This window comes from Telmatherina bonti (genome assembly GCF_933228915.1).
Source record: "Telmatherina bonti genome assembly, chromosome: 2".
NCBI lineage: Eukaryota > Metazoa > Chordata > Actinopteri > Atheriniformes > Telmatherinidae > Telmatherina > Telmatherina bonti.
In genome coordinates, this window is record NC_136620.1 from 12825755 (window position 1) to 12849930 (window position 24176).

Consider the following 24176-nt stretch of genomic DNA (forward strand, 5'->3'; position numbering starts at 1 on the left):
AGGTAACCTGCCGTGATCCCAGATTTTCTCATTCGACTGGAGAAGGACCATTTTAACGCAGTGGCACAGCCCCTGAATGGACTAATAAAGGAAACCAGGACAGTTCATATCTGTCTGTCAACGCGTGGTGGAGTTGAAAGGAGGGAAACAGAAGGAGGAGAAGAAAATCCCAGCAGTGTCAATTCTTAGCTTTATCGCTGCTGTTGCTATTTTGGTTGCCCGTAATATACTGGCCCTTGGAAATTTTTTAAAAGTTGAGGGTTTTTCCAGATAAATATGACATAACCTATGTGTCTACATACACATGATCGGAAGACGTGTTATTTCTACACAGACTAACCACTATAACTCACTCAAGTACTGCACCTTTCTTAAGAATCTAAGGTGTTTTTAATATGTTTCCGTTTTATAAGCAACAGAGAATATCTAATAAAACTGAAAGCTTGAGGCATTACCATAAGTTACGTAACCATTAACTGGTTATTTAGCAACTCTAGATGCTCGGAGTAATAAAGAATCATAAATCTTTGCTAGAAAAGATTAAAAACAGTTTATTTTGTGAATGTGGATACATCCAGATGCTTCTTCGCAGCAACACTTTAAACATTTTTTGAAAAAGACTCACAGTTAGATGGTAGAAGTAAGAAATAAGATAAGGCCTCTAAAAAGCACAAAAACGAATAATAAAGACAAATCACTTACAAACACACAGTACTGAAGACAGATTTCCACTCTCATGTGTGAACATGAATGAATGGAAGGATCCAAACACTGGTTTGATGAACGATTTGTTTGTACTTACAAATACTGCACATTAATGATGACAGCACAGATGGTGCAATTTCACAGGATGTAAAAGGAAATACGTGAATCATTAGACACAAATTACTGTAAAAATTTCACAGGATGTAAAAGAAAATACTAGAATCATTAGACACAAATTACTGTAAAAACAACTATTAAAAAATGACAAAATCACAGCAGCACAACCACATGAAAGTCTGCAGCTATTTAACACAGCAAAATCAGCAAAAAGAAGCTCACTAAAATAAACTGAAAATCCGAGATCCTCACTTAAATGTCTTCCTTTTCTTTTATGAATAAAGGAGTATTTACTTTTTTAACTGGGATTTGTAGACCACTTGGATGGGTGACCTCTAATACCTGAAAGAAATTGGGCACTTAACAAAAAAAAAAAAAAAAAAGGTGAGGAGAGTGTTTTTATATATATATATATATATATATATATATATATATATATATATATATATGTATATATATATATATATATATATATATATATATATATATATATATATATATATATATATATATATGTATATATATATATATATATATATATATATATATATATATATATATATATATACATACATTTATTTTTTTCATGAGAGGGAAAGAGTTAGGAGGTGTTGAGGATTTACGATAAAAGCTGTGGCCAGTGGAGTGGGTGGGACTCCTCATGTCTGACATGATCCCAGTGTCTAAGAATGCAGCACACCACCTACTTTTAATGATTTCAGTAAAAATGTGGGCCTGTTCTGCAGAAAGGCAGCTGCCTTTAGTTTTCTACTTTTACCTAAACTTTCCATCAAAGCAAAATCACATCCAACATCACTTCTAATTTTACCTTTCTGCTTTTAAATCCCTATATGTGTGTTTATTAGCTGCAGTGCTGAAGTGATACATGCAATGCATGTAGCAGACATTGTCTTTAGTCAAAACACTGCTCAGCTTCGCTGTTGACGGTCCCAGTGAGTGAAGAAAGTGAATCTAAAGGTGATTAGGATTACTTGTCGACAATCTTGGAAATTTTTCTCCACAGAAGTAGCATAATACAACACAAAAAAATCATGTTGCAAAGATACACAATACACACACTCAAAAATAGAGGTACCAGCTTGTACCTAAAAAGGTACAAATGCTTGTCGCTGGGGGTGTACTCTTATGAGAGACATTTCTGTACCCTTCAGTTCTGGTCTATTTTTGTACCTTATCAAGTTCAACCTCACCTTATCAAGTTATGTTTTTTGTTTTCCACAGCATTAGGCCTGGTCCATGCCAATTGGCAATATTATCTTATCTTTAATCTAGAAATAATCTTCAAAAACTCAAAATACTGACCAGCCATACACTTAGTTTGCAGCATCTGACCTTCATTGTCTGGTGTAGTAAATGACTGTTAAGTAGTACTACTGTCATCACTCAACTCTGCTCTAGTTTGTAACATTACAACCGCAATAGTTTTTTTCCCCACCTTTCCTCTCATCCAAAGCACGTCCACTTCAATGTAAACAAAGAAGCGAGTGAACAATGTGACGTGCGACGTGATGTTGTGGGCTACAAGAAGTGTTTTGAGGCTAAACCGGTCTGAACAATACATTTCTTCTGAGGCAACTTTTTAAAAATGTTTTTATTAAAATAATAGCACTGCTGCTAACAATAGTTTTTGTCACTACAAACATTTTTTCAATGCTGCAGGTACCCTTATGGTTAAAATGGTACAAATTTGTACTTCATGTTACTTTGAACCCTTTTTCGTACTCTGAAGGTGTTCTTCTGGTCTCTTAAAGATCAGTATTGTACTTTTGAGAGAACATTTCTTTAAAATGTACCTATAGGTACAGAAATGTCCTTATCTTGTACCTCTATTTTTGCGAGTGCAGTCAGTCCTCTACATTTGAAAAACATTGAGACAAAAGACAGAAGTGTGAGTAGTGTCTGACAAATAGTTTGGTTTGCTTCTAAATTTAACCAAACTCTCTGACAGGAAATGAGAGGTGAAAACACCAAAAACAGTTGTGTATGCATCTATTCTCCAGAAAAACTTACAGTAGTTCCCTCAAACTCTCAGCAGGTTTGGTGCATCTACACTGATATCTCAAGGTTTGTTTTGTCATTTACAGATTTAGAAATGTCAGTAGCTGCACTGTTGTAGTATTTTTTCAGAAACAGGAAAATAAATTAACCCAGCATCTAAAAGACAAGATAAAAAAAAGATGCACTGAACATCCATCCTCTTCTGCCATCAGAGGACATCACATTGTTTCATATTTCCAGAAGGCTTGACATCTTTAATAGGCTGTAAAACCACTTTGAGCAATGATAAGGTAGTGGTTCTCTTATCAGATGTTATCAGTCTCTCACATCATTAGGAAGCATCATGGTGACTTCACAGCATTGTTTCACTTCATTGTGGTTTGCAGTATTAGTTTATGTGCAGCTGTAACCACAGCTTTTCAGTCAGACTGACCTTTGTGAGGTCTGGACATGAAAACACCTTGTTTTACTGATGCTGGTGCAGATTAGCTGGTGTGCACTGTGAGGTAATGGTCCACTCAATGACTGCAAGGTGTCCAGGTGTTGTGACTACTGTTATGATGTGGTGGTTTGTGTTTTTTCCTTGGTTCACGTTTCCTGTTTTATTTTGTAGTATTTCCTGTTTGGTTCCCTTGTTTGTTGTTTAGCTTCATTGATTTCCTGTTCATTCCGTTCACCTGTGTCTCGTTTTGTTCTGTGTATTTATACCCCTCAGTTTCATTCCTTGGTTGCTGGATCATTTTGTTGCCCTACCTTGTTATAGTTAGTCCCTTGAGTGTTGGAATAAACCTTCTGGAATCATCATCCCTGTTTTCCTCATCTCTGCGTTTGGGTCCACATCTCCACTGCCACTATAACAACTACAGTACAAGCCCAAATCATCAGCCTTCCACCACTGTGCTTGACAGCTGGTTTCAAGTGTTTGAGCTGATGTGCTGCGTCTGTTCTTCTTCTGAATGCTGCTGTCCATAATAAGCAAATATATCCAGTCTGGTCTGGTCTGTCTGAAGGATATAGTTCCAGAAGTCCTCTGGTTTTTTTCAGATGCAACTTTGCAGAATGAAGTCATGCCATTATGTTCTTTTCAGCTTATTCTTGCCACCCCTCCAAACAAGCCATTCTTGTTTAGTCTGTTTCTAATTGCACATAAACCTGAGTTTAGTGTTCATAAACCTGAACATTGAACCGGTGAACTGAGGCCTGTAGAGCCAGATGTGTAGCTCTGAGGTGGGTTTTTTTTTTTCTCTGAGTTTCTCTCAGTGTTGCGCTGTCAGATCGTTGCATCTGTTCACTTTTGGCTGAACTTTGACTGCTAAAAAAAAAGACTCCATGCAGTTTGGTAATGACCTTATAACCCTTCCTCCCCAGACTGATAGGCAGCAACACTTTCAGATCATTGCTGATGTCTTTCCTCCTTTGCATACTGCTAACACACACACTCTAAAAAGTGTATATGGACTCTATTTATTTGAATCTCATTTACTACTTTTGTTGGTTAAAAGGAAATCCAACTATAACAAGTCCATTCATTAAGTTCATTTAAGTTGACAGTCAGACCTACTTAATTCATTTAGTTTCTTTCACTGTTTATTATCATGTGACAAATAACTAAAGTGTAACCTTGTGCTTCCTGCTATCTATTTAGGGGCAGAAGACAGTTATCAGATTATGTCCAACAGGATTTTTACCTCCTAATGATACTAAATGTCTCAGAAACAGTATGTATCAACTAAACCACATTGGGCTTTACAGGGTTAAAGAGGTTGTTTTGTTATCTTCTTTATTTTATAAGCCACATAAGTTTTCAACACTTTCTGAAACTTAAAATAATCATTCAAGAAAGGCCAAAGTGTTAACAACAAGGCTGCAGTTACGCTGAAACAGGAAGACTTCAGAAACTGGACCATAAAAACCACATTTGGCTTCTTCATCTCCTTCATGATGTAAAAGCCGTTGAAGTGTTAGCTTCGTAATTCATGTTGGTTTTGAGGGACTCGTGTCTTTGATGCTCAGTGAGGGGAAACAGCAAAACATCAGTTCAAATGATATTTTTAGACAGAAATATCTGACAAAGGACATTTAATGTGCAAAAAGCTTTACGCCAACCTTAAAGTATGTAGGATTTTTTGAGAGGGTTATGAAAACAATTCTCCATGATGTGACTCTGTGACTTGAACTACATGTGATTTTTAATATTCTTCATACTTCACCTGAACTTTAAGAGTATACAAATTGCCAACAATATAACTTCTTTGCCATGTTTTGACATCATGGGTTACTTCAGGCTAGGTCAGAGAAAACTGTGGAAGCAGAGAGTCCAGCTCTAAAACATGTCTGGAATAACTTCCTTCTCTTCTATATATCGAATCTGAGAAAGACTTTTGCCAGAAATAGCCCTAAATCTGCAATTCAGGCATAATGGATATCAGACACATGCAGAATGGCACAAGTGATGCAAAAGCTGCATGGTTTGAAATGTAGATAAACATCTTGCTATTAACTGAGAAACTGAGAGACAGAGAACTGAAGTATAATTTCCCTTTACTGATCTTTTTATATCATATTAATTCACTGGAATGTAGAAAGACTGAGGGATATGCACGCTACATTTCTGGGGCTGTTCATGTAAAAAACTCATTGTTAATAAAACAATTAAAGTTTAACTTGATTTATTTATAACCAGTGCCTTTTTCCCTGAAGATCAACAGTCATTCAATGGAAAGAAAAAGAAAACATTGATTAAACAGACAAAAAGTGACAAATCTGGGTGATTTCTATCAACAAAAAACTGATTGATTGAGCACAACAAACAAAATAAAACGGAATATTCTTATTATTGGGAGTTAAATCCCTAATGGCATGCCTTGTCCACAGACGAAGTCTTGCACCACACAGTTTCTCTCTGATTAAATCCTGCAGTATCAGCCACTGCATTGTCAACAGCCGTCAGCTGATGGATAACACTTCTAATGTGATAACACGGTCCTTGTGATGCGTGCCTTGATACCACCGCTCCAGCTCGAGATGCAGCTCAGGACTTCAGCGGAGGAAATTAGCTCAGAAAACAGTCCGTTGCCAGGAAATAAGACAATAACAGCAGGACATGCATCTAAAGTAGATCAACAATGATCACACAGCAGCAGAGCAGTTTCCCCTCCCGTTAAACTCAGCTCTTTCTAACTCAAAGTGCCTTCCAGGCATCGATCTAATGGAAGGAACGCTCGACAAGGACCGACGCCAAAACAAAACAGCTAATAAACGCTCAGCACTCACCTTTTTCAGCCAGGAGAAGTGCCTGTACAAATCAATGGGAGTCTCCATGCTCCCAGCCCATCGCTGCCCTGCCCGTTTCCTTGAGTTTTAGTCAGAGTCCGTCAGACAGCGAGTGTGAGTGAGTGTGTGTGTGTGTGTGTGTGTGTGTGTGTGCAACAGGAATTCAGCTAAGTTTACAAAGTAAGACTGGAGTCATGGACTGCCGCAGCATGTGAGTGCTGTCATGTGTGTGTGTGTGTCTGTGTGGAGGAAGGCTTTTACGATCTCCAGAGAGGACAACTCCCCGCCCGCTTGAGTTGACCCCCCCCTCCCTCCTCGGTCTCTCTTTGCTTTCCCTCTTTAGTACCACCGTTTCTCTTCCTCATTTCCCCCTCCTTACTCTCTTTATTCTTCACTCTCAAACTCATTTATTCCCCTCTGCCTCCTTCATCCCCGTTTTTAGGTTTCTCCTCTTTTTTCCTCCCTTTTCCCTGAGGTCCAAATGGCCGAGTCCAGAGGGGGGGTTGAGGCTTTTTTCTCTGTCATCTGTTGGTGTCTGAGTCTTGGCTCATCTGATGTCAGATACACAAACCAAGCAGCAACACGCTGTGCTGTCTCTCGTCTCTGAGTTTCTTTTACTCTGCTGGAGAACTTTCAAACCCCGTCTGCAGGACTCTCGCCATCTGTGTGTCTGATCATGTTTACAGACATTAGCTCAGAGCTCCATTTCCTGTATATTTAGCACATGTATTCACTAAAACAATGTCAGCCATTTGTCTGAAAGATTGACTCAAATTTACACACATGCACAAACAAATACAGCCGCCTGCAGTCTTTTAAGGTCTTCAAAAGCAAAAGGTGTGCAAAAGAAATGACTTGTGGATGCATGTTTGGTATTTTTTAAATGAAATAATTTAGTTTTTTGTCTGGCTCCTTGTGAATTCACTCCAAGCTCTGAATAGAAATATCCACTTTAAGCATCTTTATCTCAGCCTGAACTCATGATGCATTCACTGTACCTCAGAAATGGGAAGTCCAAGTATATTGTTTGCTTTTCTGTTAGCAGTGAATTCTGATCAGCATTTATTTTACGAGCTTATAAAAGAAATTTTCCCAGTTAGAGGCTGAAAGTTTTAATTTCCCTTTTGTTATTGAATAAAATATTGATATCCAGGACCAGAGGCAGCTTTAGAAGGAAGAAAGAAAAAACTGTAAACATTTGTAAAGACATGAGCAACAGTTCATTGCATTAGTCGCTAATAAAGCAAAACAAAATGGAGGAATGCTGCTGGCTGCATCGAAGAGAATGCAGCTGATCAGAAATACAACAGAAGGATGGGTTTTAATTAGCTGCTCGTTTATGAAGGGTTTTCCATTCTGGACCAGTTCAATCCATGACTAAATGGTCAGGGATGAGTATTAACCATTTATGTTGAGGAGAATATTTAAGTACTAAAACCACCAGTCCTATAATTTTCTATCAGTTTGGTGTGTTAGTGTGAGCTTAACTTTAGACAAGGTACTTTATGCTTTTTTACTACGGTGATGATATGCTAAGCTGAAACCTTGGCAGACATGTATGAAAAGCAGAAGACCCTGAGAGAGAGTTAGGCAGGTGCTTTTGTAACAGAATAAATAGTGTATTCCACTTGTCACGGTATTGGGCTGCATAATGCACTATGTGTGTGGTGACTTGTGGGCGTTCCTCCTGAATACTGGCGTACTTGCGTCATCAACTACGCTTGATTGTTGCCAGTATTGGGACGGATGCGTCCGAGGTAAGTCGGTTCTAGTTAGCACTCTATGCACAGGAATATTTTTCCACTGTCTAAGTCTTTTCATTTCCTTACAGTGTCATGTAAACCAACTGCATGTTAACTGTGCCTGACCAGCACTCTGTATCCTATGCAGCACTCTGTATCCTATGCAGTATTGTGACGGAGGCGTCCGAGAATAAATGGCCGGTGCAGGCGAGACCAGAACACTGTTTCAGCGCCTTTATTAAACACAACGCAGAGTACTTTCACCAAGAGAGAGCTGAACCAGTCAGTACCAGGACTGGCTTGGTTACACTTTGAACAGAGCTGTAACATGATGGTTCAATAGGAAGATGTGGCACTGCATGCATATAACAGATATGTCATTACTACAGATCATTGTCATCATTTCTTCAATTATAAAAAAAAGTCAGAAAATACTTCCATTAAGTCACACATCCCTTTTCTGTATAATTAAACTGGGTGCTTGTTTTGGGCCGGTCTGGTACTGGTTTAAGCCTCCAGACAGCCACATCATTAAAGGCACATTCCCAATCAGCCTTTTTGATTGGATTCCTCGTCATTTGCACATAAAGTCTGCTTCGTTTGGAGAAATGTGAATGCACCAAACAAATTCTGATTTAGATCGAAGAAGCGGACTCAGTCTGCCTACAAACGCAGGTCTCGGTTTGTTTCAAGCGGACCAACTACAAGAAGCAAACTACAAAAGAAGTCACTTCCTGCATTTGCTTGTAGGATTGCATTGTGGGTAGCAATCGCGTTACTGGTCTCTGCCTCGTCTGTTGTTCATCCTGCGCCCATTGTTGCAGTGTATTTCTGCAGTATACTTGCATAAGACAAAATAAAAACCCAACACAGCCATAGTTTTGTGCTCCATATTTAACTTGCATGTGGAGGAAATGGAGTTTTCTTTACGCGGGTCTTGTTCTTTCTTTTTTAATTTTTAAAGAGCAGCGCCACCTTTGGTGTGAATGGTAGGGATATTATTCTAATGGTTTGGATGTTTGAGTCCCCAATTGAACAAAGTCTAGCGGACTATCCTGATGTGAATGCACCCTAAGTCTCCACATAAACTGTGTGACATGCAGCATTCCCTGTAGTTTAGATTGAGACAGTTTCTTCTAGTTCACGGTTTAAAGTTATGGCGCACATGGCAGCCAGGGATTTCACAAAAACGCACAAAATAACATAATTTTAAAAAAATGATGTCGGCCAAATGCAAGATTGGAAGTTGGGTTAGAAACACAAAACTATTGCAGCATGCTCAAAAGTTAACAGATTTTAGATTGTTTTAGATTGATTTAGATTTTATTGTTAAAGCTGTGCACAACTTCATAAAACTTGTTAGTTGGAAAGTTGCAGCATTTGGCCACAACAGCATTCAATGCTAACTTGGCTATTCATAATATGCCCCAAAATTGAGCCATTGTCATCTTAAGAAATATACATATATATATATATATATATATATATATATATATATATATATATATATATATATATATATATATATATATATATATATATATATAGATATATATATATATATATATATATATATATATACACATACACACACACATATATATATATACATATATATATATATATATATATATATATATATATATTTCTCTGTACACAAATATGTACATAAAATACATAAAATATGTTTTATCTCATTTAATTCAGTTTGGTGGAAGTTCCTACACCTGTAATGAATTTAAAATCTACAGATTATGAAACGCTCTTGCAGTTTTTACTCGGGCATGACAAAATGCTTTTGTCTTGATTTGATTCAGATTTTTTGGGTGCCGATTTGATTTAAATTGCGATTCTGACAATTCTTCGTTATTGCTGATTTTTGTCGATTAGAAATGAAAAAATTGCACAAAACTTTTTTTGCCCATCATTTTCCTTAATTTCAATTAGTAAAAAAACAACACAGTCGCTAGACCATCATTCTGCTGCTATAAAAACAATAAAAATTATTTTAAAAAATTATAATAGATAACAATAATTATTTTTATTTATTTGAAAAAAAAACAAAACGTTATTTTAATTTTAAAAAATTGATTTTAAAATAGATTTTTTTATTCAATTTATATTCGATTGGATTTTCCCAGCCCTACTATTTACCAACCAGAAGGATGAAAGCGTGCGAGTCTACTGTCGGCTGCAACTCCACCATCATACTGGAAATGCTGATAATAAATAGATTCATTGTTCTGACTTTTAGAGCCTGGAATCAAAACTTCTTGTGTGTTTATCTGCATGACTTCATTTCTGATAAATGAACATTCATTCATTCATTCATTCATTCATTTTCTGAACCGCTTAATCCTATTCCGGGTCGCGGGGAAGCTGGAGCCTATCCCTGCTGGCTTTGGGCTACAGGCAGGGTACACCCTGGACAGCTCGCCAGTCCATCGCAGATAAATGAACATATTCTGTGATTTAATAAGGGAAACACAGCTGTCTAAATATATAGATTGAAATCATTTGTGTAATTCATCTTGCTTAGGCAAAAGGATCTATTAAAATATGAAAGAAAGCTAAAATCATTCCTCTAAAAAGGCAAATCCTCCCCACAGTCATGCACATGGTGATGCTGGTGCACATTTTCTATACAAGATGATAAAACCCAAGCATCCTGTGGAACATATGAAAGACCCTCAGCTCTGATAAAAACAAACAAACAACATGCACATTCTCTAGAGATCCAGAAAACTGCTATTTAAACCTTGAACTTAGTCATAAGCATGGGATCATCTGCAAACAAGCATGTCTGGGTCAACAGTAATGAGCGCTGGTCACAAGACATCGCAGCTTCCTGCCAATAATAAACTCATGATGCTTCCTGTGTTTACATGTGTGAATCTGTGTGTTCACTGTGAAGAATTCCCTGGAAAGAAGCTCAAAGGGTGCGCGCTAATTGCAGAGCGCACGCATCTCCTTTGATCCTGTTCATCTCCGTCGGCAGGGAGGTGCAGGAGGAAGGAGGAGAAGGTGACCAGGAAGAATCCAAGAAAAAGCAGCCAAGCTTGATGATCTGCCAGACTTCTGTTCGTCTGCCTTTAAAATGTGCGCATGAGCAGCTTTCCGCAGCAGAAACAGCCTCTTTTGTTAAGAGAGTGAGGTCAGAGGAATATCCTGACCAGCAAGGGACTTTTTCCTACAACCATCCATCACAGACCCCCAGTTCTGTTCATTCCAATTACAATATTTGCATAATCTTCATGAAGACTTCTGCTACTTCACCCAACCACAGCAGGCCTCTCCTGGACTGAGAGATTTCGCTTCACGTGTTTCCAGGAATGCAATACCAAGAATGTACCATAATACATGCTACGCTCTCTATTTCATGTCAGGAAGGTCTTAAACAAACACCATCTACCAAAACTGTTGGCAGAGTGTGTGCAAAAGTACGTCTATCATTATAATAAAAAGCCACATTAAAACAGATGCAGTTCATTTGTCTCATTGTAAAGAAACTGACTGCAGATGTTTGGCTGAACTTGTTGCTGCTGCAGGAGGCAAAACCAGTTGTTGGGTTGAGGGGGCAGAAACTTTTATCACATAGGGTCATGTAGGCTTGGAAAGCTGTTTTTATATAATTTTATATAATTTATCCTAATGAAGAAGATTGTCATTAAAAAGGTGCATTTTGTGTTTATTCAGGTTATATTTGCCTAATATGAAGAATTGTGTGATGATCTGATGCATTAAAGCTGGATAGGTAATGTTGCTCAGAGACATTTATTTTTACTCTGGGTGAAGTGGCTCCTCGTCCTGATAGTAGTCTGTACATTTTATAATCATTAACAATAAGAAATATAGTTAGACCCCTCAGTTTACTGTAAATCTGTAAAAACTCTGACCAATCCAAACGTTCGGATCGAAATGGAGTCGTTCATTTCTTATACCTTGTAAGCTTCTTCTCCCGGCTCCCCTCCTCCCCCTCCAACCTGATTCCACACCCTGCATATAAATAGCGTGTTCGGATGAAAATAGTGAAGAAGAAACTCGGAAGGCAAACATGGCTGAGAAAATGCATGAAGGATTTCCCGACCCGGCTCGGTTTATTTGCCTCCTCCCGCTAAACAGCCGAGAAAGAGAAAATTGTTGGTGGAAAAAGCTGCGAATAAAAAAGCTTTGGATCACAAAACCAGAGGGGGGAGGAGCCAAGACAGGACGCTACTTTCAAATCTTACTAGCTCCCTAACATTATCTACCCGAGCTTTAATGTGACAAATTTGCAAAATAGTTAGAAATTGGAAAATTGTTCTTTGCAGACGCAGGGGAAAACACAAATCGAACCGGAAAACACGTAGCGCACACGCCGGGCCTCTAGTGGGCAGTAAAACTTTCTAACACACCCAGGTGTGCGCTACTTCCTCATAAGACTAATATAATAACAGAAATGCTGCGAACCAACCGCTAGTTAGTCTGGTCTGTTAGTCTGTGTCTTTGCCGACAGTGTTAATTTTTTTTTACCTAAAGCAGGTTTTGCTGCAACAGATCAAACAAATGACAAGCATGCAGCTGCATAAACATGACATGGAGGTCCACAGCTGTTGTTGTGCTCTTTGCGGGTTAAACAGGGTCTGAGTGCACAAGTACAAGTACAGACGTTAAAACATCACCGTCCAATTCTGATTCCAGTTTAAATGGACACGACTTGCTTTGTGTTGGGCGAAAACTTCACTCTGGAGGTCAAATGTTCGCAGTTTTAATTACCTAAAACTTTGTTGTGTAAACAACATGCCAGAACACAGCAAAACTTTTGTGTTTTATTGTGTCAGCGTAGTTGTGTAAACGGAGATTTTGCTGTTTTCCAAGTAAAATAATAAGTTCAAGTGAGGCTTGTTTGTTTGTGAAGCTAATTAATAACGACATATGAACGATTCAAACTAAAAAACTCAGTTAAAGAACCAGTGTTGTCTCTTTGCAGATAGGATTTAGTTGCATCTTGAGGCCCTTTGTTACAAATGTGCACATTTCCTTGGTTGCATTTATAGAAAATGTTAAAGATAACACAGATAAAAGCATTTAACCAGATGGTTAATGACCTTATTTAACCAATTAAAACTTAAACAGGTAACAGATTACTACCTCTTATTCTCTTTCCACCACCTCATCAGCATGATGAACTGAAAACAAATGCATTATATACATTATTAGCACAACAAACTTCCACTTGTAGAGTGTCTGAAAGCTGCAGGGAATGAGCAAAGGAAAGAGATGAGACGATACAGAAAGAAAGAGTGGAAGAAGGTGGAGTGTGTGTGTGTGTGTGTGTGTGTGTGGGGGGGGGGGGGGGGGGGGGGGGGGGGGGGGGGGTCCAGTGATTGAGAGCAACATGTGAGACATCTGCTGTTGAAACAATGCAGGAGCTTAAAAGACCGTCGAGTGAGAAAACCCAAAGCTGCTTGCTGGACAGAAAACAGCAGCCTCTGCAGGACAAAACTCAGCAACAACAAGAAGAACCGGCAGAAAAGACAACAGCTGTTTGACCGGAACGGCAGAAAAATACAGAGAAAGATCTTCAGAAAGTCTTCAGACTGGACTTGTTGGAGCGGGTTGATCTTACCTTACAGCGGCAGCCCTGAGAAAGCTACTCCTCCTGCCTGAGACTTGAGAGCTTAAATACTAAACTCCCTCATTTACATTTACAAAAACAGACTCACATTAGAAAAGTAGTGGGCGGGAGCCCATAAGTCCACAGTATCAGTGAGTGGGGAGGGTAAGATTCAGTAAAAAAAAAAAAAAGAAAAGAGTGAAAAAGAGGTAAAAGCTGACATGCACAGAGAAGTTATAATGACTGAGAGGCCTTGCGGGACAAACGGACGGTGTGAGGGAGGGAACTCGGCGCAGGAAGTTGATAATAGCCGAGTTGTAATGGTGTCTCTGAGGAAAACTTAACGGAGCATGCTCTAACCCCCTCCACTTGCTCGATTCCCCCCTTCCTTCACTAAAAACACTCCAGTTCAAGTGTTGTAATAATAATGAAAACAGACTGTGTGGAAAACACTCAGATGATGGAGATGATGGTAATGTCACTTAATAAACTGATTAATCCATCTTAAATCCTCACAATCCACCCCCCACCCCCCCAAAAATAATTTAATAAGTAATAAATGTATTATATTACAGTCAGATAAAAACATAAGATGGGTGTTTTATGGAATTTTTTTTTTTTTACGTTTAAATCATTCATCCATTCATTATCTACACTGCTTATTCCAGTTCTGGGTCACTGGGAATCTGGAGGCTGTCCCAGCAGGTCAGGTGGTCGGTCCTGAGCAAGGACAAAGCAGCGAGACAAACCACCAGCTAACCTACCAGGCATGTCTTTGGATGGTAGGAGGGAATGTGAGAACCACACAGAGCTGCCCCTGTTAGAACCCCAACCCAGCTGAGGATCAAACCAGTGACCTTGTTGCTGTGATGCTGTGGTGCTAACCGCCACACCAACAACCAGCCCAGTTCAAATCAGTTAGCATCAGCATGAGGTCATCACCAATGTGTTAAACCAGTTTTTAGGAATCTGTGGGTTCCAGTGGCTTTTCCCATTTTTTGTACAGTAAGTAAACAGGAAAGGGGACCAGAGATGGGGAAGGGGAGTGGGGGTAGGTTGTTGACCAAGAGGCCAGAGGATCAGATCTGAACCTCGACTGGCTGCGTCGAGGAGCTGAAGCCTCAGCTTTCCTGGTTTCCAAACAAGTTTTTTTTTTTTTTAATCAAATAGGGGTTTCATCTGTTTCACTTAAATACAAGGCAATGAAAGGAGTTTTTTTCTACCTTCAGGCTTTCTAAGTCTTTATTGTGTGTTTATCCTCATATCAGTTTCTTTTTCTGGTAAATTCAATCAAATTTAGTATAAACATCAAATAAAATCTGGTATAAATCTTTACAAATCACTCAAGTTGTCATGAAATCTGTTAGACAGAAAGAAAACTGAAGAGGCAAAAAGAAATCAGTGAGCACAGAATAGATGGTGAGACACCAAATGAGCCATCTTCACAGAGACGTGCTAACATTGTGTAGCACAGCAGCTAAATTCCTCCGCGCTCCCTCTGACCTCCCAGCTAACCCCGTCTGACTCCCTGCACTGTGAAAACACCAGATGACGCCTTACTGCAGAGTTATGTGATGTTCCGCTGACAAAAATGACTAAACACTCAGTGCTTCATACTTTAAAACTACACCAGTTTGAAGACACAGGCAGCCTTTTCACACATTTTATCTATACTTCACGCAAACATACAGATTACCTAAACCTCCATGATATTCTTATATAAACATCCTTCTAATGATCTAACAGAGTAAATAAACATATTAAACATTCAGCTTTCTAATCAACATTCATGAAATGAAACTGCTTGTGAGCCCAAACCAGCATCCCTACACTCCTCCCAGCTGAATGAACACATGAATCCAACCTCTCTTCACTAAGTCCTTATAAACCAGCCCAATCCTGAAAGCGGAGCGAAAGTAAAACGCTGTTACATAAATATTTACAGCTAAAAGAGAGTTTATTTCTTACAGACACTCTATTTCCAAAGAATCACTGTGAAGATATATATATATATATATATATATATATATATATATATATATATATATATATATATATATATATATATATATATATATATATATATATATATATGGTTTTTTGGTTTTTTGTTTTTTTTCCCCCAGGGAATCTGCCAGTAAATGTACATGGTAAGCAGACAGTCTTCTAACCCTGCTGTGTAATATCTATACACTGTGTGAAAGCTTTTCTCATCCTAAAATTCAACCTTGGCGTTGAAACATGCTAAAATGTCTGTTTGAGGATTGTTTTCATCTCTGTGTAAATCGTATTTTGCTATATATTTTATATATTTAATATAGAAATATTATATATAGAATTATATATAAAAATAATAATATAAAAATAATATATAATAAAATAGATTTTATTTTAATAAAATAAAAAAATGATTAATAATAACATTTTAAAAATTATTTTTATTTTAATAATGAAATATAAAAATAATATATATAAAATAATTTATTTTAATATATTTCAATAGTTTTCAATATTTTTCAAAGACTGTTTCTATAACAGGCTACTTTTGAAAAAAAAAGTTAAAAACAATACTTTTATTTAAACAATTGTAAGCTGATAGCGTGTTTGTGATATAAAATAACATTCAATTAATATGCTCATTATTATGTCTGTATGTTTGTCGTGATATAAGCTAGGTGGCTTTATAAGACCCGTTTGGTCTTCTAACTCTGTCCTGCACATTTTGTTTCTGAAACTATTGTTATAAATGTATCTGTTGTTGTATGAATAAATAAATAAATAACATTAGCTGTGATTGATTTATCCATTTCCACCTGAACGGATACAAAGAACCTCTGCATCAGAATATTATGTAAGAAAGACGTTATTCTGCCTGCAGAAAATGCATAAATTATTCCAATAACTGTGTCTAAAAATCCAGCCTATTTCCAAAGAGCGCAAGTAAGATCTGCAGCAAGTTCAAGAGACAAATCATAACAGAGCTTTTTTGGAAAGCAGCAAAATGGATTTCATGCTTCTCAGAGAGCCAAGCGTAACAAGCTGAAATGATAAAAATCTGGACTGATGCTCATTTTCAGCTGCATTAAACATCCATGCGCAAACATGGTTAAAAAAAAAAAAAAAAACACACACAAGAAAACAAAAGCCTCAAAGAGTTGATGAGCTACAGATCATCTTAGCGCCACGTCCGTGTGACGTAGATGCAATCTGGGTTTAAATTCAGCACCGATGGCGACATATCCCAACATGTTGTGAAGGCAGAGAGCATGACATACTCACAGTCCCACTCTGCAGCCAGTCGATGAGAATCTGTGCTGTTTCCGCTGGAAGCTGTGATCTCAGGTTTTCCTTCTCCTCCTGGTTGGGTTGAAGCTCCAAAGCCAGTTTGAGGTCTTCGGCTAACTGAACGACCTGCAGCGGACCGGCGCTGATGGGAGAACCCAGGTCATACAAGCTGCTGGAAAACTCCATCGTTGCGGCTTTGGAACCTGTCAGCGTGGAGGGGAGGGACGTCATTTATTCACCTAAAGTTCTATCAAGGTCACAAAACTGCAAAGCAAATATGTAAAGCAAAAACACAGCACATTTGACTGCTAGTTAATCAGATCCATACATCTTCCTGAAAATCCCCAACATGTCCATGTGTCACCTGGATCGCTGCCCTGGCACTGACACTCACAATGTGAGACGCAGACTAACACACATCTGGATGCATTCAAGTAATCACAGCTCTAAAAGCAGCTATACAATACACCACATTCACACTGTAAATCCAAAATTAGTCAACAGCACATAAAAACACACAACCTTTGCAGAGATGTCTTATGTAACCTCTGCATCAGAGCCCGAGATGAAAGCTGCACATCTGGATAAAAGATGGAAGTTAAAGCACAACTTTCACATAGAATTTTTTGTCACGTACGCACACTTTAACATGAATATGTTGCACTTGCATGAAAGAATGTGAGAGACAAACAGGAGAGAAGAGCGGAAACAAACGTGTGCGTGCTGCTTTGGAGTAAAGCTAACGTGCGTAATGTTCGACAGAAACACGAGCTGCTTCAGGAGCTGTTTGAGTTGAGTGTCTCTCCTCAACTTAAGTCAACCCGAAGAGATGGGAATGTAATAATTATCACTAAAATACACAGTTTTAAAATCCCTCCAGCCATCCATTGTCCTATACTGCTTGGTCCAATTCAGGGTTGTGGCCTTTCCCTGGACGTGTCACCAGTCCATCACACCTAACATACCTGTCTCTGGACTGTGGGAGGAAAACCCACACATACACAGGAAAAACATGTAAACTCCACACAAAGCTCTATTACCTGCAGATCTTTACTAATTCCCAAGGCTAGAGATGGCATCAGGGAGCGGTGGGACATGCATGGACTAATTTTCCGTGAATGAAAAATCAGATGGTCAGAAACCGGCTGTTAGAATGGTTGCATATGAAAACATGACAGTTTTTATACAAATAAGAGATCTGTGATGGCTTTTTAGTGCCATCCATTTGTCCATAGACTACTACAAAAGCAACTGCTTGAGCGCTAGTTAATGCCTTAATTACACAAGAATAACTGATTAACTTATTAAGTTAAAAAAAAATCACATTCACACCAGTAAATGTTCTGTATATGTAGCAGTAAGTTCTGTAATAAATAAATATAGTTTACACTCCAGTGTTGGGTTCATATTCCATAAAGGTCTAAAAAGTTTCACACATGGAGACAGTAAAAAAAAAGCACTGCTTCGGTTCTATGAGGAACAACAAGAAGATCAAACCAAACAGAGCTTTCGTTTGTGTTCCCACAAGATGATTAGCCAAAAAACCTCTCGATCATGGAATGTAATATGACCAACATATCTCAATTCTGTTGATAAGTGGCTCTAATTTCCTCGTTAGTGATTGGATGATGTTATCGCTAATGGGATTTTTAATGTATTTCTATTTGTGGTCAGAGAGAGCCGGAATAGCGAACTTGGAGCACTCACGGTTCAGCGTGTTTGTGACAAATAGCAGCAGCTTTCATGGCAGTAAACCCACATCAGGAGCATCTGCTATAAAAATTACATAAAAATCTAGCAAGTAAATTGCAAGTGCAAGGGTTATTACCTTTCTTAGCCCCTCATTTGCCAAATATCTACTCAATATTTTCTTTACATTATGGCAAACAAATAAAAAATGAGTGAAATATGCCAGTTAAATGCTTTTCCTGGTTGTAAAATATCCAGTTTAATCACTGCCACTCTTGATACTATGAAGCGGTGCCGAGAATCAAGCCAGAAGCCCGTTTATTTTTGTGAATCCAAAATGTCATGGGAAGCTCCAGACTTTTTCAGGAATTCAGGAAGTAATCTGTCTCTTTATCTACTTCTGTGTGGCAGTGCGGATGCTTTCTGTTTTCTCACATTAAACATTCACCCTACTGTTAGTTAAAATCCTGCTCATTCAAGGTGAAAGGGCTGCAGAAAACATTCCCCTTCTGATACACACACACATACATAAGAAAAAAGCCAGTGACACAGTGGAAAGCACACACGTTTGCCACTTATTAACCTGCTGCTGAAGTTTGGAGTCAAACTATTATTTTGCTGTGAGATTGTGGATCGGAGGAAAAAAGTCACAGCTTAAGTAAAACCATTGTAGATCCTCTGTTGTGTTTTTTTTTTTTTATCCCTTTTATCTGGATGTCCTGTTGCAGAGCAGCACAGAGCCAGTTGTTACCTCAAGTGTTTCTGAGGGCAAAATAATCCAGATGATCCGAAAAGAAATGATTGTTCATCTCTGTTATCTTGTGCTGTGAATCCATGACACTTCTCCCCCCCCATCAAACCAGGGGAGGTTTAGTTAGGATGAGCAACACTTTGCATGGAAAACATCTGACATGGAGCAACAATGAAAGATAAACTGACTACAGTTTATTAACTTTACATAAACACCAATTTCACACGCACTGCTGGAGTATAATCACATCTGATGATGGATAAATAATCAAAATACAGTGCAGAGAAATCACAAAATACGTTCTAGTGAAATTAAAGTAGTGAATTTAAGAAACTGTATCACCCTGAAGTTACAATTTAGATCTTTTAAATGAGTAAATCTCTTGATTTATTCTACTCTGGAAAGTTTAAGTAGGCACAATAAGGATGAAGAAGAAAAAAAGGGGGAAAAAAATCTGGAGTAGTAGAAGAAGAAAAAGCAAAGACGACAAATCAGGTGGGATAAAGAAGAAGCAACAAAGCCAGAAGAAAAGTGTGTTATAGTTCAACTAAACAAGGCATTTACAAGCTGAAACATACTTTGATCAATAAGTTGATTCCCATCTGGCGATTATGCCGCAAACGCTCCAACTGAATGTAAGTGTTGAGCTGCAGCTTTAGCTTCACTGAAGTCAGGAGGATCAGATTACATATTTCCTAATGAATCTGTGGATCATCCACCATTGAGTTCCCACCTGACTGACAAACATAAAAAAAAAACTTTATATACAGCTTTGTATTTATAGAATCTCCAGAACCCTGCAGCAGCAGCAGGCTCTTTCTCTCCGACATGACTCAGTATGAGTGTTGCTACATGCAGAACACTTCCGCTTTCTTCGGCCTTATCGCCTCAGGTGTTACCTGGTGACTGCATTGGAGATCTGTCCAATCCTGGTTTCTTATTGGCTGCTTCAACATTGAATGCTCCAATCACATCTGGAGGTCACCTTATAAAGCAGCACACCTGGAAACTGGCTCTCTGGCTGGATCCCAACTCAGGGTGTGCACACTTCCAAGTGTGGGTTCGTCAGCAGCATACGTCACTGGGTACGGTTACATGATGGTTTTTAATTTGGAATTAATCATTTGGAATTAAATCATTCAGAATTAACGTATTCTCCTACAAGTTTACATGAAAATAATAATTCCCAGTGAAGGTTTACATGAAACACGTCCTCACTTAATTCCTCTTTAGAGCGTCGGGTTGGGAAGGGTTCTGATTGGACAGAGGGTGCACGTGACGTATGACGTATACTGGAAATAAACAAAGTTGGCGCCCTGCTTCTCGTCTTTTCAGTCATAACATGTAAAAATTACATAATAAGTACCAGTTTCGCCACTATTTTTACTATAAATGTGAAGTAGCAGCTCAACACGAGCATACTACCTCACTTTTTGCAGCAACTGAGAAAGAGAAGAAAGATAGACCACCGAACACGGGAGGCAAAACAACGCGTAACGAGCATGCGCAGAACGAGCGGAATGAAGGTTTACATGACAGAGGAATTAAATAGATCGGAATTAAAACGCGATTAAACCAGACACATAGGAATTAGGTTTAATTCCAAATAGAAATTCGCATCAGGAATTAAGTGTTTACATGGTCGTTTTTCATCAGTTTAAAGTGGAATTAACTTTTATTCGGAATTAAACAGGAATTAAACTCCCATGTAAACATAGCAAATGTGGCGCGCCAAGTGCTGCCCCAATTCAATGTCTCCTTCCAATCCACCCTTCCAATCGGCACTAAGTTTGGCTCCAGATTCGTTTAAAATGAACCAATCGATGCATCCTTCGCAGCCTATTTTTACCCAGAATTCATTGCGGGTCTGATAGAAAAGAATGAGCAGCAGAGCGCCGGTGTGATACCCGTTTTTTTTTTCCAGATGTATATATACACACATATTTGTTCCAACAGACAAGCTGGGACGATTGTGTCCAATAACCATAAATGAATTTATTTATATGCGTCTAACCGGGATTATTTTTCTCTGAAGTTAACGTCAGCTTGACAGGATGATCTGTCAGCTTCACCACGCTCTGAACCCGAGGAGAGCTCGTCCGGGACGCCTTCTCTGCAAATTTGTAATTTAAACACAAAGGTAAATTAAACTAAATCAAACTATTATTACTGGAGCCATTTTCTGTCATTTTAAAAAAGTATTTTTGCGTCTTTTGTGAAAGAATGGAATAAACTTGGCACATGTAATTGCTAGGCAACGGAGGACCGGAGCACATGGGTAATTCTTGTACACTCTGGGCCGTCTCATTTCACTGACGGTAAGCTCACTTTGGAGCGTGCAGACGACGTAGAACACTTTGCAGTTAACAAATGTGTTGACCCTGAATTTGGACACAACTTTCCTCTTTCTATCTCTTTGTCCTGTGGCCTGGAACCAGTATGTGGTGAGAGGATGTGGACGAGGTACGTTTGGGGTGGCCTTTACATTTTCTGCATGTCGTGAAATGTGTATAGACACACAAGGGCTAGAGGTTGTTGCCACCCACTGTATATGTCAAGTTGTGTTTAGTAGATAAGTTAGTTAGGAGTTTATTTCGTTTGGTTGTGGTTTTCACAGTAGCTCCTGAGTTTGGCCTTGCTTTGTTGTTTTGTTTTCATTGCTTTGGCACAAGCAAATGTCCCTTCCTTCCCTACAGGTTCCATAGCATCTCCACATGTGATGCCTTTTTAATAAACCATTATCCTCATGCGCTGTCTTGTCTCAGTCTGTGCTTGTCTTCCCCCCTTATAGAGGATGTAACAGTTATGTAAAAATATTATTCTGCATCTTGTAACATGAGATTCTTTCACTCCGACTCACATCCAGCGTCTTATTCAACAGGCTGAAAGCTGCACTGGCAGTTTTCTCAGAACGGGAAGCACATTTTCCCTCAGACCTTACAAAGACAGCAACTGCTGCTGGTGGCTCTCACCTGCAATGATGTCGTCCATCTGCTCCAGCGCTGCCTCCAGCATGTGACTGGCCTCCGTTTCCATGGTGACGGCAGGTAGCATCAGATCTCAAGTGCCCTGATTTACAAACAAAAACAAGGGTTTATTAGTACTGCCTTGTATATACACTGAGTAGGCAAGCGGTGACATGATGGGAGGTATCCCAGACACGGATCTAAACATGTGAAAGCATAAAAACTAAACCAGAAAGGGTTAAATGTGGCTCTACAGTACTCAGCGCTCTCCTGCATAGAGACAAGATACGCAGCAGTGGAGATATGAAGCGGTAATCCAGTACGGATAATGCATCTCATTTGCTCAACAACTTTCTGTGTGATCTGACAATCTGATACTGAGACAGGAAAAATAAACTTTTTCAAATTCATTTATAAGTGAGTTTAGCAGCAGCTAGAGGAAGTTTTAGTACTATAGTAGAGTAGACACTTTTAAATCCAGGTTAAAGACATTTCTTTTCTCATGCACCATGCATGCAATCTGCACTGTAACTTTTAATTGATCTTTCTTTTGAATATTTTTAGGGATGCACCAATATCAGTCTCTGTATCGGCTCAATACCATGTGTGTACTTGGACTTGGTATTAATAAAAGTATACTGATACCACAACTAGTCAAGCCAGTGCAGATGTGTTTGATGACATGCTTCTGATGGGTTTAAAAGAATTAAATGACTTGAATGTTAAAATGTGACATTTTTTGTTACACTAAAAGTGAGATCTTTGTTTATAAACTACACATTTATAGCTGTATTTAGGTCAAATTATTTAGGTAAAATGTACCAAATCAAAATAAAACTTATTGAAATTGTTAGATTTGTAATGTTATTATATTAGTAAGGTAACTTAAGACAGAATGGGTAATTTATTACAACCTGATAAAATCTTACACAGTTATGAAGGCAATAATAATCATAGTTACAATAATGTTCACATAAACAGATTTGGTATCAGCAAATATCGGTATCTGCAGATTCAAATTTCAGGTATTGGTATCGGATCGGAACTCCCATAAAGTGGATCGGTGCATCCCTAATTATTTTCATAAAAGTTATGATTATATTATGATTTTTGCTATTTGTTGTTGTCTTTTATGCTTCTTTACACCATCTGTAATGCTTTTAATGGTTCATGTAAAGCACTTTGAATTTTCTTGAGACCTCTGAAATAGTAAGTGAAGTTGATATTATGCCTTTTCTCATAAATAATATATAACAAAATATCTGGAAAAACAATCAGAAATTTACTTTAAAATAAGGAACCCTGCTTTCCTGTTAATTACAGTGAAATGGTGGCTTTCAGTACTCAGCTGTGCAGAGGAAAGTGTGTCATGTAACTCCTGCAACACGATGTAAACAATAATAACCTCTTCTGACTGATTTCTAAAGCTAAACAACAACTTCAACACTAGGTCTGACTTTGAGCAAAACATCAAACTTCAGACATCAACTTGGCTTTTCAGAAATACCAGTAAAAGTAATCTAAAGCTAAATATCTCAGGTGGAGTAGGATCTGTCCCCCACTATCATCAGTTCAGGATATCTGTAGTCATTCATCAAAAATCTACTGAAAAGGGGAAGAACCATACTCCCAACTGGACAACTGGAGGAACCAATATCCTGCTGTTTTTTTCTGTACGTGTACAAGTACATTGACATTAGAAAAATCGATGTTCTGTGTCGAACCAGCCATCAGTTGGTGCTCATCCTTCTGCCTAATGTTTCAGCTCTGCTAAGGACACCTTGTTCACACCTCAGCATGAAAATCCCTTTCTCTCATTTCCTGACATGTGCACACTCCCTTCCTCATGTCCCCACGTCCCTCACCTCTGATGTAAGTATTAAAGAATATAGAGGCATTTGGAGGGTGGCTTGGCCTGATGAATGGGTGAACAGAGGCTGAAGCTCCGCATCACAACCAGCCCAGTGTCATCTCCCAATCTGTGACCCTCCGCTATCCCCTGTTTTCCTTCGAACCCTTTACATGTAAGGCTA

General features: G+C 38.5%; 1 protein-coding gene across 1 annotated transcript in view; it reads right to left on the reverse strand.

Annotated features, from left to right (window-relative positions):
* Positions 1–22231, reverse strand: part of ppfibp2b (PPFIA binding protein 2b) — a gene marked incomplete at its 5' end in the record, with an annotated part of 77701 nt that extends 55470 nt beyond the window's left edge. Inside the window, 2 exons of the mRNA XM_079248421.1 lie at positions 16732–16940; positions 22150–22231. Coding sequence (XP_079104547.1) covers positions 16732–16940; positions 22150–22231 — 291 coding nt within the window. The remainder of the gene's footprint in view (positions 1–16731; positions 16941–22149) is intronic.
* Positions 22232–24176: the final 1945 nt, after the last annotated feature.